General features: G+C 44.9%; 1 protein-coding gene across 3 annotated transcripts in view; it reads left to right on the top strand.

Annotated features, from left to right (window-relative positions):
• Positions 1-441: 441 nt before the first annotated feature.
• Positions 442-19,014, top strand: part of MGMT (O-6-methylguanine-DNA methyltransferase) — a 138,406-nt gene continuing 119,833 nt past the window's right edge. Inside the window, exons 1-2 of one of the 3 annotated variants that reach the window (XM_032116460.1) lie at positions 442-638; positions 8,573-8,616. In XM_032116460.1, the coding sequence (XP_031972351.1) occupies positions 8,593-8,616 (24 nt within the window). In that variant the 5' untranslated portion in view covers positions 442-638; positions 8,573-8,592. Of the gene's footprint in view, positions 727-8,572; positions 8,617-19,014 lie in introns of all 3 variants that reach the window. The other 2 variants (XM_032116459.1, XM_032116458.1) reach the window with 2 other exon arrangements.

Raw genomic sequence — 19,014 nt, 5'->3', positions numbered from 1 at the left:
AGGGACACCTCCCACTGTCCCAGGCTGCTCCAAGCCCCAATGTCCAGCCTGGCCTTGGGCACTGCCAGGGATCCAGGGGCAGCCCCAGCTGCTCTGGGCACCCTGTGCCAGGGCCTGCCCACCCTCCCAGGGAACAATTCCTTCCCCAGTTTCCCATCTAAATCTCCCCACTTTCAGTTTAAAGCCATTCCCTGTGTCCTGTCCCTCCATCCTTTGTCCCCAGTCTCTCTTCAGCTCCCCTGAAACCTCTTTAGGCACTGGAAGGGGCTCTAAGGTCTCCCTGGAGCCTTCTCTTCTCCCCATGAACACCCCCAGCTGTGTCAGCGCGCACAGATCGCTGTTTTGGGACGGATTTTTATAGAACTCCGCGTTTCTCCCACGCGTGTGACGCGGCCGAGCCGCGCTGGCCGGGCAGCCCCAGGCGGGCTCCATCGGCGGCGATTCGCCCCCTCCGCTCCGGCCACACGAGCGGGGAGCAGCAGCCAGGCCCCTCCAGGATCCCTCCCGGAGCTCCCTGCAACTGCCCGGCTCTGCCTCTTCCCCTTCCCCCGCCCGGCTGCGGCTTCCGGGCGGCCCCGGCCCCGCCCCGGCAGCGCGGCCTGTGCGGAGCGGCTGCGGCCATCGGCGGGCGCGGGCAGGTGCGCGGGGACCCAGAGCGCCAGGGACAGCCAGAGACCGCCGGCACCAACAGGGAGAGCCAGGGAGATGCAGGGAGCGGCCCGGAGGGTGGGCAGGCGGGCATGGCCGCGGGGCGAGCGGTCCCAGCGTGGGCAGCGGGGGATGCTGAGCCCCCGCGGCCGGAGCGCGCAGGGCCCGGCGAGCGCAAACCCAGCGGGTCTGGGGCTGCGGGGAGCGCGGCCTCCGAAAAACGCGCTGGTTCTCCTTGGAGTACTGCTTGGGGGGGTGGAGGGCAGCGGCCTGGGGTCACGGCAGGTTTCCACTGTGCTCTCCCAACCATAACTGCGCCGGGAAGGGCCGGAGTTCCCTCGCTGGGACATTCCCGGACGGTGCGGGCGCGGTGCTGTGGCCCGTGCGCGGCTGCGGGGGCAGCGGTGCGGGGCTGGGCGGGTGGCGGTGCTGCTGCATGAGCTCCGGGCAGATTAGAACGAAACTGCACCAAAATAATTGCCCAGAAGCTTGCCCAGAGTGGCTATGGAGTCTCCCTGGCTGGGAATATTCCAGAAGTATCTGAGCACCGCCCCGTGCCATGTGCTCGGGGATGGCGCTGCTGGAGCCCATGACCCGCTGTGGTCGCTCCCAGCCTGACCCACTCTGTAATACATAGCAAATTAATATTAAGGTTGAAATATCCTTTTACCACTGATATAAAAGCTAAGCTCTGCAGGTGTTTTAAAATAGTTACAATGATGTAACTGCATGCAGCTTTTAAAGCGCGGTAAATGTAAAGAACTACTTAATTTATTTGCTCCTCCCAAATAAACCTTATTTTTGGTGGTGTGTATCTTATTTTTTGCAGGGTGGAGCTCTTATTGAATGGTGAGGTCCAGTCTCTGCAGTGTTTCACTTTGAAAAATCTCAATTTTGTATGCTGGGGCAGTATACTGAGGCTGTGACAGTCATTTCTCAACTACCTTTTGTGTCCAGGCTTGTGCTCGCCCTGCACAAGGGTCATCTTCTGGAGGGGTCTGTTGAAATGACAGCTCTCTTGTAAACCTGCTGGAGGTTTTGGCTTCCAAGCACTGCCTGTCTCCCTGATGCACTGGGGACTAAAACTGGGGATGTGGGCTTATTCTTTCTGGGGCAAAACCCACCCCTTCAGTGTGGGAAGCTTCTAAAAACATCATTTTCTTGTGAATGTTGTCAGTCTGTGGCATAATTTCTGCTAGTGAAAGTTTTGTTTGCTTTGTTTTCAAACAGAAATGTTCCGAATATGGACAGTTCCACCAAAAGCGTCAAGTTTTAGCAGGAAAAAGATGTGGCTGTGTGAGCTTGTGAGGTGGCTTTAGCAATTCCTGTCTGCATTCTGGCCCATGACAAGTTAATTACGCCAATTACTCCAGCAACTGAACAGAAGCCCTATAGGAAACTGTTGTAGTTAGAGTGCAACTTGTGTTACCGTGGCTACTTTACCTCTTGATAACTCTCTAATTAACTTGTCACCACCGTTTAATGCTTCACGTATGTAGAGGATCAGTTAATGGCATCACTGAGGGGATCAGAGCCTGGAGGAGAAGCTCCTGCCCTTTGGGAGGGTTCCTGGGGTTGCCCTGCATGGCTGAGTTAAGGACTTGTGCAGGAAAAGCAGGAAGGTTTTTTATGGGAAGGTGGAAAGGCTGCACCTGAGCAGTTCTGGTTAAACTGGCTGGTGACAGGGGAAACACCTAGGAGAAGCAGTGATGCCAAAAATGCAAAGGAGAATGTGTCAAGGTCATGGATGGCTCTTTTTGTAGTGGCTTTTTTCCTATACAATAAGGGTTTTGGAGAAGTGAGAGCAGCTGATGCATGTGAATTAACCCTCAGGGTGCTGGCTGGTCTGGCAGTGCATAATTCCCTGTCAGCTTTGTCCTCCACCTCTGGTGATGTCCTCACCTTTTGGTGGCTGCAGGGTGGTTTCAGCAGGGTGTTTGTTCGGGTGTTGGTGCTGTAAGAGCTTCATGGGAACAAATGGGAGGTCCAGGTGTGTTGGGCTGTTTAAAATTAAACAGCAGCCTCCAGAGCAGTCAGCTGCTCTGCCTGGGACACTGCTGACCTAAATGACACTTAATTTCTGAAATAAAAAGCCTTTCTGCTTGTGAGTTGTTAACAACTCTCATTTCATCATACACAGAGCAGCATCAGAGAATGGTTTGGGCTGGAAGGGACCCTAAAGACCATCCCCTTCCACGGGCAGGGACACCTCCCACTGTGCCAGGCTGCTCCCAGCCCCAATGTCCAGCCTGGCCTTGGGCACTGCCAGGGATCCAGGGGCAGCCCCAGCTGCTCTGGGCACCCTGTGCCAGGGCCTGCCCACCCTCCCAGGGAACAATTCCTTCCCAGCATGATGATGATGGGCAGGTGGTTGAGCCTTTTGAGCAGGGGCTCTGTTCCCACGTCAAATTCTGAGCGTGTGAAACTTCTAAATCCATGGTGAAGGCTTTAATATTCCCTCTAATACTTCAGAGATTTCCTGCATCAGGATGCTCCCTGCTCTGGTGCTGGAGCAGACAGCAGGTGCCTCTCTCTGCACTGCCCATTCCCAGAAGTTGTCGGGGAAGCTGGAAACACATCCCAGCCGTGGCATAACTCGGAGGAGCCAGCACTTGTTAACTCTATTTGTTTTTATTATGGACATCGATCTGCCAGTCGCAATAATGCATTTATGGACATTTTTCTGCAAGCGCAGCGCTGGTGGCAGTTTTTACTGACAACTTGAGTCATCTGGACAGGAGTTGAAAATACGTTTATTTTATTGACGGATTGTGCAATTCTCTCGTTTACCCAGTGTTCATAAGGTATCTGGGCTGGTGAGGAGAATGTAACTAGTGGGAAAATGGAGGATAAAGTTTTAATTTCGGGAGGTTTGGAATCTTTTAGGTAGTGACAGGTTTCAGCATGTGTTTGGGGTGGGTTTGGGAGCTTTAACTTCATTAATGCTGTAGTTGAAAAGTGAAAGGCTTGGTGTCCTTACAGCAGAATTCCACACCTGAATTTCCTCCCTCTGCTGATAGCTGGGAATGTTGCTGCTTGGCAGTGGTGCTAATTTATCTGAGGGTGTAATGGGTAAAATCTTCCTAATGGAAGAAAAACCTGTATTAAATTGAGTCACCTATATTTCTGACATTATCACCCAGCACAGGTGTGCTTGGGCCAGCAGGAGTTAAACACACAGCTGGAGGAACAACCAAACCATAAAACCAATCCTGTGCTGAAGCACCTTTCATAAATGCAAAATGCAGTTTTAAAACTGAGCTGCGTGTGGTCCAGGCAACTGCCTGAAATGTATTTGAAAGCCAGTAAAGCTTGTGTGGGTTTGGATTCTAATGAAGTTGGGTAATTGGAAAAGTTGTCTGGAATATGTCGCTATTTTGATGCTTTTTAGTAATCCTGTTTTGAGTTGTTTCCCTGTTCACTGCTTTGTATGAGCAGAGCTAAAGTGCCAAGTCCTGATAGCTCTCAGGACTGTCTGCTGTCAGTTTGTCCTGGGCCAGATTAAATGATACAGATAATTTCAGGTATCTTTTCAAGTCACTTGTAAACCTTGGACATGCAGCTGAGGTTCTGAAGGTGATTAATAACACCTGAACAAATCACCTTTAATTGCCAAGAAGAAGAGGGGAGTTCATTAAAACAAAGGTTCTGACTTCTCTGCTTTTGGAGTGAAACAGGAGTTGAATATTAAAATAGCAGCATTGACCAGTGGCCTGGAGTCTTGAGCAGCTTGGTAGTGGGCAATAAATAATAATTTGAGTTTTGATCTGATGGAGGCATTTTAGCTTTTCATTTTTATACAAATGCCCCTTTTTAGTGCAGATGAATGCAATCAGTATTTTAATATATATATTAGCACAGCCCACTGGAGTCAGAGTTGTTTTTGTTGTGTGGATCCTGCCCTCTCCATGCTCCACCTGCAGATTTAGGTCCCTCCAGGTAACCCTGCATTAGCAGATAGCAAGAATTAGTGCTGTCTTGTCAGTGCTGCTGCTGCATAATCATCAGCAGCAATACTGAAATTATCGGAGTGCTTTAGATCAGTCAGCACAAGGCAAACAGCGCTCTTATCTTGGCTTGTTTGTACATTCAAGTGTCCGGAAGGTCTGTTAATTAGTTACACTTTTTAATAAACACCTAAAGTATACTTAAGGCCCTGTTAAAAGATTAATTTTTCTGTTTCACATAATAAAACCAGCAGATGCATGTTCAGCATCTGGCAGTACATGGGCAGCACGAGCCTGCCTTGGCAGCTGTGGGCTGCTGCTGGGGACAGGACACTTCTGCTGTCACTTGTGTCCTGGAGAAACAATTCCCACAACTTCATATTCCCTTCGCTGTGCTCTGCTGGGTTTAAGGATGAGCAGATGGGACGCAGTGGGAAGGGTGGGGGCAAAAGGGAAATCCCTTGCACAGTCTCCTGTTGACACCAGAAATACTTCTGGTTCTTGGCTGACTTCATGAAATATGAAGATTTCTGGTTGATGGAATTTAACAACCACACTTGTTGGTTTGGGGTTTTTTGGTGGTTTTTTTTTTTCTGGGATGTGAAGGAATTAATTGGTTTTGAATCCAGCTTAGTCAGCCTGGATCATCGTTTCCTTTTAACTTTGAGGTTTAGACAGTGGGATGGAAGTAAAGTCTGGGTCTATGGCCAGGTTTGTGCTTTAAGAAGGTGAAACTGAGGTCCAACAAGGCAAAGTGCTTCATCTGAAACAAACTTTTAAAATAAATCATAGAATCCCAGAATGATTCGGGTTGGAAGGGACCTTAAAGAACATCTGCTTCCACACCTTCCACTAGATCAGGCTGTGCCAAGCCCCAGTGTCCAGCCTGGCCTTGGGCACTGCCAGGGATCCAGGGGCAGCCCCAGCTGCTCTGGGCACCCTGTGCCAGGGCCTGCCCACCCTCCCAGGGAAGTAAAAAATGGTCGTTTTATTATTTTTTTAAAACATACCAATTGTACTATTTTCACTGATTGCATGAGTTTAATGTACTTTATTTTATATTACTGCTAATGCACCTGGCCCTGGATTTAAATGCTTTTCAGTTGCCTTTTTGTGCCATTATATTTGATTCCATAGCGAGACTTTCTAAGAATATGATTAACCCTCTGGGTCATCTTATAATGTAATTATTAATGATGGATTCTGTTTATCCTTGGGATCAATATGAGAAGCAAAAATGGCTTGGCATATATTTGGGGTTGATTTCTTACATTCAGTAAACATGATCTGGTGACAAGCCTGGTATTGGTTTATTACTCGGAACGTGTTTGATGAATCTGAAGTGTGTAATTAGTTTTATATAATGATGGTGATATGTGGGGTTTTTTACATGACTTATGTTAATATGGCCAATAGTGTTAACATCTCCTGCCACTAATAGTTAGGGTGGGGATGTATAGTAATTGATCTTCCTGGGAGTGCTGTAATGTAAAAACAATTCCGGCTGTTTGAAGTATATTTTACAAGTGTGCATTGGGCCTTTGGGATGTTATACTGAAAAACCCAATTGTACAGTTACCATGGGAACCCAATTAGAATAGATTGCTGGATTTTTTTTTTTTTCCAGGCTTTCATCTTGACCAAAAATCTAATGTACTTTAAATGTTTTCGTATGGAATTTTGTTCGTGTAGTCACTTGGTGTAATGGCTGGTTTTTAATTTTGGTGCTGAACCAGAGTGTTCTGTTGAGGATCCCATGGACTTACCCTTCAAGGAGAATCTTCCTTTAGTGTTTAAAAGTTGATGAACTGAGAAAAAATACTTTTTATTAATCTGAGTTCTTAGTGCCATCACATGCACTCATCAGGCTGCAGTCCTGTGGGAAAAGAGGCAGGGAAGTATCTCAAAGCCCAAGGACTTCTGTTCTAGATCACCAGCAGAACATGGCTCGAAAATTTCCTGCCCTTCAAGGATCTGTTTTTGATGTCACCTCTGACTTTTCTTTATGGTTTTGGTCTGTTGACATACCCAGAGGTTTGGGATGCTCACAGGGTGGGATGGGATGTATTTGCTTCCTGCACTGCACAGCTCCTGGGTGGGAGCAGAGGTTGTGGGGAACTTAGGAGCGTCTTGCTGGAATGGCCTAGGTGGGCTGAGGCAGGAGAGATGGAGGTGGACATCCCTGGTCCTTCTCAGGCAGCTCTGACCTGGTGATGATGTTGACAAATTACTCTGTGGTTTTTTTTCTGTACTACTCGTTAATCCCTTCAGTTCATCCCACTCTGCAAGTAGAGGAGGGGATTTTCCATTTTGGTGAAGCGACTGCTGGCATGAAGGTTTCAGTTCTTTGAGGTTTGATTCTGGTGTCTCAGCCATGGAAATGGTATCACTGAATTTGGTCAGTGTGTGTCGTTCCAAAGAGGTTTTGGCTTCTTGCCTTCGAAATCAGCCTTAGGAGAACCCTTCAGCTCCATGTGAAGTGTTGACCTCCTCCAAAAAGACAGTCTTTGCAAGGCTGAGGTGCTTTTTGGAGTGATGGTTTGGACTTTCCGAGGGCTTGGAAAATTTGGGTTTCCTCAATCTGGCTTCACGTTGTAGGTCTTTTAACCACCATGGCTTGGACATTACTGGCTTTGCCCAGGTTCTTGTCAGCCAAGGAAAGCCTTGTTGGGTGAGCAGATGGAGCTCAACCAGGGTTTGAAATGAGCTTCTGGATAAATCTGATTACTGAGGCAGAAATTTCAGCTTTACCCTTCAGGAAGATCTGAAAAACCTGAGCGTTGCTGGGTGCTTTGAAAGACACACTCCGAACTGATGATAGAAATAAATTGCTATTTTATTTTTAGCTCTATGGCAGATATTTTAAGTAGTGCTATTAGATTGCTCATCTGCCTGACCTGCAGTTAAAAATGCAGTGAGTTCTCTTTGCAATGCCTGCCTTGTTGCTACAGTTAAAATACTAATTACTCCTCTTAATTTTAAACAGTTTAAATAAGGAAGATGCAATATTAAGAGTAAATGTTGCTGTTTGCTTTGAAGTGGTTGGGAAGTGGCCGTGTGTTCTGTCAGTGCCTTGGACTTCATGTTGGAGAGGTCTTGGAGAGCCTGGCATGTTCATGGAATTTCATTTTTAAGAGATTTACCATTCCTGAAGTGGATACAGTTATCCCTGCCCATGCTGGAGCGAGTTCCCTGATGGAAGAGGAGCAGTTCCCGTTGAGGCTGGCTGTGAGGCAGGATTCTGAAGCTGAGCTTTGGCACATAATCTCCCTGATTTTAAAAAAATGCAGTGTTTATACCACGTCTTTCAAAGCCAGAGTGACCTTAGCTAAGTGGCACTGAAAAAAACCATGGGGGCGGAGCTAAATGCCAAAGAAGTAAGAAATATCATTTGTTTCCAGGGGGGGAGCAGCAAGGAACCAGTTGTATTTCTTAATTACATAAATGATGTTAAAGGCTAGAATTATAATAATTGAAGCTAAAATGTTTTAGGTAAGCAGTGGTGTGAAATCTGTGCTTTTAAACCCAGAATATATCACGATCACTTGCTTTAAAATCACTTTCATGGCTTAAAATGTGGCATTTCCTAAATTACAAAAGGCTCTTTATTTTACTCAGTCGCTTAGAAGTACATGACAGCCTGTAAAAAATTATTCAATTAATACTTTTATCTTTTGAGGCATTCTTATTCCAAATATCAGAGTTGTGCAGTGCTTGTTGTGGAAGAACTCTTCAATGTGCCATCTGTTGATTTTTTTGTTTGACTCATGACGAGTGGGTGACTTAACATTAAAATTCAACATTGTTTGTAAAGAACCAGACTCCCTTTGGAAATTCTGTGTACTGAAACTTAGAGCTCATTTAAAAACTGATACAGAGGTGGTTGTAGGAGAAGTGATATTCCGGATATTCAGCTCTCCCTGTGGAATTCAAATTTAATGAACTAACTGGGAATTTTTTTTTTTTTTTCCTTCCAGGTGGAGCCTTTTCTTCCACGATGGCATCGAGGCTCATTCCAAAAGTAAGTTCCCAGTGCAGTCCCTTTGCATTGAGGTGTCCACTGGAAGTCCAGCATTACAAAAGAGTTCACGTAACATAGTTTGTTTTTTCCCCAGTGCCCAGCAGTCAGGATTAGGAATCCAGTTGACAAGATTGATGCTGCATTGTAAATCTCTGTAGCTCTGTCATGGTTGGTAACAGGCATCAGTGGACCTTTCCCCAGCACGTATCCATCTGCCACAGAGCATAAATAACAGGACAGAGCTACTCTCTCCATTGTGTTGCTGTTTGCATTCCCTAATAATAAACACCTCCCTGAAAAACAGGCTTGATTTTGAGGCTTGATGCTTCAGGGATGTAAGTGTAGGTCAGTGACATTATAGTAAAACAAGGAAACCTGGATGTTTATCCAAATATTCAGACAGTTTATGCTGCTGAAAGAAGGGCATCAACATATTTTAGTCTATAGCTGTCTCCCTGAAATAGCTGAGATGAACTTTGAAGACACAAACGCCTTTTTTTTGTGTGTGGAATATCTATTTTTGTAGCATTAGTGATGTTCCTCTAGGAAAACATTTCTGGTACAAGCACACCTGCATTCCTAACTATTCCTGTTGGCAACTTCTGTCCCTGCTCTAAATGTCTTAATAGTGGCATCTCTTGTGGTTTTAATCTGCTTTACATAATGTCATGTGGCTTAGCAAAGGAGTATTTTGCTGTTTTGTGTTGTTTACCTCTTTTCTACAGAAGCAAATCGGTTTTTTTTAAAACGGAATGGTTGAGGAAGAAATTCAGGTAAATAAATTCTTGCTTCACTTGTTTCTTTTGAACAATCATCTCTTCAGTGATATCTATGCATCTTCCAGTTGCAAACATCTTTCAGCAGAGAAATACTTGGTAGGAAGAATCCCTGGTTCCCTCTCATTGCAGGCTAGGTGTGATAATAGCAGACAAGTGACATGAAACTAATAATTTATTATCTAACCTTTTCATTTCCCCAACTCTCACATGGAGTTGAAAGGTGCAGCTTGAGCTGTATGGGGAGTTTTCCCCTTTTGATATGTGGGAAGACAGAAGGTTTGAGGTAAAACAGCCCAACTCTGCTGTGGGGACCGAGCAGACACTTGCCTGTGCTCTGGGTGCCTGTTAAATATTCATGTGTTGATGTAGTTGGTGATTTTCGGGCTGGTTTTGGTGTGTGATCAGCTTGCACAGCCCCGTGTTGGGGTGACACCCAGCGTGTGCCTGGCCGTGGGCTTTGCAGGAATCAATTATCACCCGTGCAATGTGCTGAACAGTTTTTAAGCAGGTTGCTGAGAAATGGTTTGGGAAGCAGGCAGACGTGGGAATTTTCTGTAATCACTGTCTGCGCCTCCCGCTCCGCCCCTGATTTTGTTCCAGTGACCGGAGATGAGTTTGGCTTTGGGTGGAAGAGGCTGAAAGGTGGCTGGGCTCTGGGTGACCAAACCTCAGGGTATCTCCAGATTTAGGAATTTTGGGGGGGGATTGGTGTTCTTAGGACAGTGTGGCAATTTCTGAATTTCGTTAGAAGATTCTAAATGCCATTGTGTTCCTCTCTGGATTAAATTTGAACTTGTAAGTAGATTCTTGTACTGACCCTGATGCTTTGCTCTGTAAGTAGTGAAGCCCTTATCCCAAATCAGGCAGGGATGGATAACTGCAGGAAAATCCAGATGTGTGTGTGCCAAGACTACACTCATGTATTTTTACACAAGTCTTTCCAGCACCTCTTCTGTGCACATTTATTTCCCTGTGTTTTGTGGTTTTAGTGAATTCCTAATACACATTTTGCTGCTCTGCTCACTTCAGAAATTTCAGTGAAGTTCTTTCCTCACACACAACTCAAGATTCCTGACTCTCCTTCAGCTTAAGGAGCACTATTAATGGTTTTGTTCATATTGCTTAGATTTATTTTGTTATTATTCTCCAGCTCCTACTCTTCAGGTAGAGCTATTTTGGTATTATAAAGAATGATGGATTATATAGGAAAGTTTCTTTTGAAGCACTCCTGATATTGTGCAATGCACTTGGGGGTCAGCTACACTTGACTGATGCATGATTTATCCCATGTCCCTGCCACTTCCTGAGATAAAGCTGCTATTTTATCAAAAATGCCAGCAGGTGTGATTTAGAATTTATACCCCTCCTTTTTCAAATAATTGTTCTGATTACTTTCTGGCACGGCAATAAAATGATAAAGGTAATTGCACACAAATGTGAGATAGCACCAAAATACAATAAAATTAACCTGAATTAGCTTGACTTGTCGATGAGAAGTATTTATGAAATGTATTTTTGCAATAAGGGAGACTGATATTATAGCTGGAAGGTGAGTTATTGCCTTAATGTAATACTGTTTGAAATTTAAAAAAGAGACTGTTACAGTTGAGGGTGATTGTGCCTTTGAAATTAAGTTGAAGTGATTCTTATAATTGGCAGCAATAATGCATTGGGAAGGTAATATCTTTTATTGTGTTATGCCTAGTTGCATTATCTTTTATTTAGCTGGTCCTGACTCCAGCTCTGCAGAGAAGACAAGCAGGAGCAGATCAGGAATTTTGTGGATTTAGGTGATAAAAACTTGAAATGTTACCCAATATTAAAGTCACTCTTCTGCTGCGGTTTGTTTTTTTTTTTTTTTTTTTTCATTTTTAGCCCATTTTCAGTTCCCCTGAACCTGATACGAGGCTCATTTGATTAAAATTTCATCTGTTTTCCTTGTATTGGAGTAGTTCCCATGTATTTACATCCAAGCTGAGCCTGTAAGAGCTGAGCACTCCAGTCTCACTGTGTGTGTGCATTTATATCAGGTGATTTATAACTGCTGATTTGGGCAGTTAATTTTGTATTTCCCTGTGCCTCAAAGTACAACCTCTTATGGAAAAGTGTAAACACACTCTTATAGCAAGCACCTCGATGATTTTTAAGGAGTGGATCTTCAAATCCCAGGATCCCTGAGGTTGGAAAAGCCCTCCCAGCCCATCGAGTCCAGGCTGTGCCCCATCCCCAGCCCAGAGCCCTGAGTGCCACCTCCAGGAATTCCCTGAACACCTCCAGGGATGGGCACTCCAAACCTCCCTGGGCAGCCCCTGCCGAGGCCTGAGCTCCCTTTCCATGGGGAAATTCCTGCTGCTGTCCACCCTGAGCCTGCCCTGGCCCAGCCTGAGGCCGTTCCCTCTCCTCCTGTCCCTGTTCCCTGCCAGCAGAGCCCGACCCCCCCGGCTGCCCCCTCCTGTCAGGGACTTGTGCAGAGCCACAAGGTCCCCCCTGAGCCTCCTTTGCTCCAGCCTGAGCCCCTTTCCAGCTCCCTCAGCCGCTCCTGGGGCTCCAGACCCTTCCCAGCTCCGTTCCCTTCCCTGGACACGCTCCAGCCCCTCAGGGTCCTTCTTGTCCTGAGGAACCCAGAACTGGACACAGCACAGAGGGAATTAAAACCAAATACAGATGACCAGTTACATAGCTAATACCTTGAATTGAATTCCTGAAATGATGAATGCATCTGGAAATTCAGACAACTGCACCATGACTTTCCCTTTGCATGAGATTTCATAGAATTGTGGAATGTCCTGACTTGAAAGGGACTTGTTAAAACTCAACCCAGTAGCAACAAGGTAGTTTTTTCGGGGGACCTTCTAATTTTTAAGAGACAAGGCTTCTCATTTTTGATTCTTTAGTATATTTGTTTCTTTAATTGTTTGGAAGCACATTCCTTAATTATTTTTTAAAATATGTATTATAAGTATGAAAAATTCAGCGTTTCGTTCCCTTTGACTGAACATTAAAACACTGAAGGACTCGGCAAAGTATAACATTGCTTTGTAGTGCTCCTAACTGAACCTTCTGATTTCCAGCTTCAAAAATGAGGAGCAAAGGGACTTAATCCCTGTGGCAGGTCCTTGGTAGGATGAGAGGGACAGTGTGCTTCCACACCCCTTGGAAGTTGCACCAGGACACGTGGCTTTCGGGCTGGTTCCTGCTGGGGTTTGCAGGTACTCACTAATGGGGTGCACACACCTGTTGCCAGAATTGGATTATTCCAGGAATATCTGGCCCTGTCCTGTCCACTTGCCCTCCTCTTGGTGCTCCATTTCTTACCCAGTTTGACTCTAATTAATTATAATATCCCTTGGTAGCCCATAGTTTGAAGAGATGCCCTGAAGAACTCCGTGTCCTCACCATGATCAGTAATTTTTACAACTAATTAACACCATTGTTTTAATGTCATTCTACTTCTGTGCTGAGTGTAAATAGAAGCAGAGAATTGTTTGGGTTGGGAAACACCTCAAAGATCATCAAGCGTTAATCTTCATGCTATTGATAGAAAATGACATCAATATCCTATTGATATATATACATATGTGGTTTTTTATGGTATCTATGGTTGAAGTGCCACGTGGCTGCTGTGCTTGCATCCCATTTAAATTTCCTGTGTAAGTAATAACTGGAGAAAGATGCAGGATGTGTTTACTTGTTTTTGGAGAAGTACTGGAGGAAATAATCCATCAGAATTCCTGTTTGAACAGCCCGCTGGGGTCTGGTGCTCAAGTACCTGCTGACACCGACTCCAGTCCAGCCTTGGCATGAGCAGCAGATGGAGTTGAAAACAGCACTTGTTGAGTCTGGAAAGCAGGAGCAGTAACCCACCTGCCCCTTCCAGAGGAGTTAAAATGGGTTTATTACAATTAAAGTGCCCTTCCAGTAAAATAAAGCAGTCAGGCACAGCCCTGGATGCTGGGAATTTGTCATTGCTCCCGTCTGCCAAAGCAGTCGACTGAAGGCGCAGCCAAAGAGCCAGAGGCGACCACTGCTTGGAAAGGCACTTCCCTAGCTTGGCATTTCGGGGGCTTTTGGTTGCCATCCAAAGAGGATTAGCAGGATAATGCGATGGGACAACAGAAACTTGCTTTTGTTGTCTTTGATTGTTTAATAAAGAATTACGTGTTTGCTCTCGTCGAAGACTTTTTAAATGCTGTAGAAAGCAAATGTTGCTCCATGTGAGCACGTATCCCCCTGGTTTTTCAGGAGCTTGTGTGAAGTGGGCCTTTGGATAAGGGGAGAGGGGGACTGATTTTGAGTGTTTATGCCAGTGTATATTTGTATATGTTCAGAATATGCAGCGTGATTCTGTACTTTCACATTTTTTATGGGATTAGTTCTTTGGAAGGTAAAGAAATTGCATCACCCCAAACTAACCCTGGATTTGCTTCCAGGCTGTCTGACATTTCCTTTCCAAACCTCCCCGAGCCAGGAAATGAGGAGGTTTTGTTTTCGTACCCTCTGAAGTTACAGGTTTGGCTTAACCAGGGTTAGATTTACTCAGAGAAGCAGTGAGATACCAGGAGAGCACTGCAGGCTTTCAGTGCAGCTTTTGTTTGAGAGCCTCACCTGGATTTCAGCCCTGCTGCTCAGCTGGGGAGGTGTTTATTACTCCTGCAGCAAACACAGAATTCCATGGACCTGGATCTCCAGTGCTTTATTCTGGAAAGCTGAAAGTTTGTTTTGGGTGCTGTAGGAAGAAGAAATAAACACAACAGAGACAGTGGTTGTGGAGCGGGTAGCGATGTCTTGTGTGCAGGTCAGGGGTGGTTTAGTTCACAGGAACCTGCTGCAGGATGTAAAGGACTTGTATTTTAGAACAGGAAAGGTAATTTTAAAAGTTACTTTATTTTTTAGCAGGTATATTGACAAAATCAAATCCAATTAGCTACCATGAGGGTTGTTTTGTCTCAAGACTTTCTTCTTGAATTTAAGCAACGACTGCAACGCCTTCTTTTCCTGAAAAATTAGCTTTTGCCTTTATTTAAAACCTGTGAGCCACTTGGCTTTGCTTGGGCGGGCAGTTTTCCACATGTTTAAGGGTACTGTGATGTTTGAGTGTGGCAGTACTGGAATTGTGTGTTACCTGCCTCAGAAATTATTTTTTCCATTAAGGAATGAGTGATGTTGCTCAGAGTTCCCTGTGGGTTGCAGAGGGCAGCAGCCATCCCTTAGTTTTTTTGGACAAGAAGCTTCCTGGCTTTCTGGACAACTTTCTTACATCTTCAACTGTCCAGATAAAGATGTCAAACCTTCAGGGACCTGTTTGGATCAGGGCATCCTTATCATAGAATCCCAGACTGGTTTGGGTTGGAAGGGACCTTAAAATCCATCCCATCCCACCCCTGCCATGGCAGGGACACCTCCCACTGTCCCAGGCTGCTCCCAGCCCCAATGTCCAGCCTGGCCTTGGGCACTGCCAGGGATCCAGGGGCAGCCCCAGCCACATAATCCTTTGGAGTTCACACCGTTCTATTTAGTTGGAAATCTTTGGATTTTTTTTTTTTTTTCAAGAGGGGGAAGCAGCTTTTAGAAAAGTTTCTGGTTTAGCTTGGAAAGAAATCAAACATTTCATAATAAGCAAAAAGACTGAGAATTAAATGTTTCTCATTCCCTCTAGCTTTTATTCCAGTGTAGCAAAGTGATACTAGTATTCCAATACATTAAACTATTTCTGGTGTGGAACAGCCACCTAACTCTTCCCTTCTTTCTTCCCTGCAGTAAAACTACTTGTAGAACATAAACTCTTTGTTCTCTTGAAACAGTACCTTTTGGAAGGTGAAAATGTAGATGATTAATCAAGATATTAACAGGAGTAGATTGTAAGATTGTTCTGGTTGCATGGATCCTGTGTGCTATTCACAGTCCTTAAATCTTTCTCTGCTTTGAAACACTAAAAAATGGCTTTTTCCTCTAAGACAAGCCCCATAAGGTTGGAAACACCCTCCACCCTGCACTATATGTGCAGAAATACATTACCTTTACTATTAATATCTTTTCCCATATTCTTAACGTACAATGGATTGTTTCCTTTTAAATAAACAGGCAGAACCCAGTTAAACAAATACAGGAAGTTTTAAACTATTAAGGAGATGCTGAGAGAACTGTAATTCAATGAAATCCTTGGACGGGTGGCCCACTGGCATGGGCAGCCTCATCAGTGGGGTGGCAGCAGCTTTTGACACTGAATCATTTTGCAAACATTGGTTGATGATGGATTTTTGCTTTGAGTGATGGGATTTGATAAGGGTTTTGTTAGGAGAAGGATGCAAACTTACTGCATGGGGAAGGGCGATTGAAACGAAGTAGCAGAGTGCCAAACTCTGAAGTATTCCCCTTAAGTCCAATATTTGAAGCTTTGATTGAATTTTAATTCAAAACTTGAGTTAATAGCAAGCAGGTTTGAGAGCATGGTGATACTCAAAAGAAGGACTCTTTAAGAGTTCAGGACTGGTGGTTTGTTTCCTGTAATTAGGATGAAGAAGCAGCTTCCCTGGCATTTATTGATCATCCTCAAACTAAGAAAAATTCCTGGAACTGCTTTTTGGAGAGTCCCTGATGTTCTGTGGCACCATCAGAACAAGGCAGGTGTTTGTGAGTCGTAGCTCGTTTGTTAATGCAAATGTCAGGACTTTGATGGAGTCTTCAGGATAAGTTTATGAAGACTGGGAAGTGATGAAGTTTTTAGGATAAATTTATGAAGAATGGGAAGCAAAGGAGGAAGGTGGTGCTTGGTCACACCTCTGGTGGGGTTGGTATCAACACCTCCAAGAGAATCACCTGCAGGTAGTGATCTTGTTGGATAAATGCAGTCAGAAACTCAGGTTTTGTGGCTAGAAATGCCAATTATTTGTGCAGTTTGGGGTCCTCTGACAGTAGTTTTTAGTGCTTGAAGCCAGTGTGTGGTTACCTCCTAGCCCAGCATGGGAGCAAGGTTGTATGGAAAACCTCCTGTGGCACCTGGGTGGGTTCTTCAGTTTCACATAAGTGACTTTGGTGGTGTGGAAGAACTAAACAGAGCATTTTCCAAGTGTGCAGCAGTGGCTTGGCTAGAAATAGGACCATTTTGGGGTCTGGGAGAAGGCAGGGGAAATGGGGGAAAGAATTGCAGTGCAATTTCCTGCTGTTGGTTGTATTTCCATTCGCAGGTAGCTCAATTAACACTTTCTGTTAATCTGGAAAGGATCAAGAGACCCCTTCTTGGAGGAGCTGGGACATCTCCCTGATTAATGCAGGACTCTCTTGGTTTAAAAAAATCCAATTGCAGGATGTGTGTGAGGCCACATTCGATTTGCCAGCTGAATATGTTATTTTTGCCTTGATTCTCAGAAATATTTGAGGGGGGAAAAAAAAAATTCCTGAGGACTTCCATGCTGTAGCCTAATGGAAATCCCCTGTTAAATCAGATGCAGAGGGGATTATTGTTAATATTTTGATATTGGTGTGGTGGGTTTATATTGTAAAAGCAGAGTGAAGGAAATGGAAAAACCTGTGGAGGGGAGATCCATCAGAGATAGGGCTCTGATGGGAAGGATTCAGTGCTCATAATACTGAAAGGAAAAACATGGTTTGCTCTCTGGACTTTTCTGGAAAGCACACCTTGTTTTCTGGGAGAACATGGAGCATGGAAATGCTTTGCTACAGTTTGTTTTTTTTTTTTTTTAAACCTTGTTGATTCTCAAGATTTCTCTGCATTTTTTATTTCTCTGTTCCTAATTAGGGATATGAATTGGATTCTAGGATGTCAGGCCAATGTCCAGTGGAGTTTTTGGGGGTGTTAGGAGCAATAGAACATAGAAATATTTGAATTTTTTACTGTAGTGTGAGACCTGGTTAGTGCAAATGTAAATGAAATTACAGTCGTCCAGTTTTCTGTATTTAGCAGTCTGGTGAGGTAAACTTAGAAATGTTGCACCTATGATTTTATTTCTTTGGGAAAACTCCAGAAGATGGCAGGAGATGTTTCCTCCCTAAAAGTCATATTTTTTTCTACCTAGTATCAAAATTACAAGATATTTTAATTCAGATTTGTAGGTTTTAAAGTGGAAGGGGAGAATGAAGGAGAAGTTGATGCAGGAGCTGATGAAAATTCTTCACATTTTTTATAAATCATGGAATGGTTTGGGTTGGAAGGGACCCTAAAGCCCACCCAGTGCCACCCCTGCCATGGCAGGGACACCTCCCACTGTCCCAGGCTGCTCCCAGCCCCAATGTCCAGCCTGGCCTTGGGCACTGCCAGGGATGGAGAAGTGTCCAGCCAGCACCACCACCGTGTTCACCACTAAACCATGTCCTGAAGTGCCACATCCACGTGTCTTTGGAACACTTCCAGGGGTGCTGACTCCACCACTTCCTTTGTCAGCCTGTTCCAATGCTTGACAACCCTTTCTGGGAGGAAATTTCTCCTACTATCCAGCCTAAATAACAGAATTAGTATCTGGACAGAGGAGTGTGCGTTGTAGATCTGCCAGTGACCTTCATCCTGGAGCATCCCAACCCAAGTGCAAATGGATGTGGATTTATGTCCTGCAGCTTCATTCTTTTATAAAATAAACCTCCTAAACATTGCTGCCCAATGAATATGATAAACAAGGCTGCAAATAGGAGTTGCAGTTGCTCAGGGTTTCATCTATAAAGCTTAGTTCGACTTGGTCAGAGCTCAGAGGGTTATTGATAGTTTGCTGCTGCTCCCTGCATCCTGGGTTTTGTTCTGATGGAAAAGCTGATCCCAAAGTTGTTATAGTCATGGAGCTCGTGGTGTGAGGTTCAGTGCATCTGGTTCAGGGCTGTCACACCAATAAACATGAAGAATGTGTACTGGTTCTCCACACATGTGAACTATTACTGCTTGTTTGCTGACTTCTACAGCGAGATGCTGCTCCAAGTTCACCCCTGTCCTCGAGGAGGGAGAAGGAGCATGGGCAAAGTTGGTTGGAAAGGAGTTTCTTTGTGATGCCACCAAACATTTGATTATTTAGCAATTAGGATTGCAGTCAGAGTAAATAAACCCCAGGGAACCTGCAGGTCCTGAACTTCTCCAGGCTGAGTGAGGTTGCTCTGGTTGCTGCGTCTGTAAGGGAGGAATTGCGTAAGAGCTTCCCAGAATTCAGGGGGTTAGGTTTACTTTTGCCCTAGTAGGCAAAACTGCCAACTCCATGGCTTTTCTACTCTCTCACACTGATTATATTACTCACAGATGTGACTTCATTCCACAGCACTTAATAATGGGGTTTGAAAAGATTCTCTTTTTTGGAAAGCAGCTAATTATTGTACAGCTGGGAGCAGTGGGCAGCTGTAAGTCATCCTGCATGGACCTTCCTGGCTCCTGCTGCACCCCTGGTCTGTCATTCGTGGAATCCCAGAATGGTTTGGGTTGGAAGGAATAAATCTCATCCCATCCCATCCCCTGCTGTGGGCAGGGACACCTTCCACTGCACCAGTTGCTCCAGGCCCTGTCCAACCTTGGACACAGGGAAGTAAACAAATCAGAGGAACCTTGTTGGTCTGTCAGTGTTGCAGGAAACTTCGTGAAGTTCAACAGGTCAAGTGCAGGGTCCTGTACCTGGAGTGCCAGGACACAGGG

This window comes from Corvus moneduloides, chromosome 8 (genome assembly GCF_009650955.1).
Source record: "Corvus moneduloides isolate bCorMon1 chromosome 8, bCorMon1.pri, whole genome shotgun sequence".
NCBI lineage: Eukaryota > Metazoa > Chordata > Aves > Passeriformes > Corvidae > Corvus > Corvus moneduloides.
This window is presented reverse-complemented; position numbering and strand designations above follow the sequence as displayed.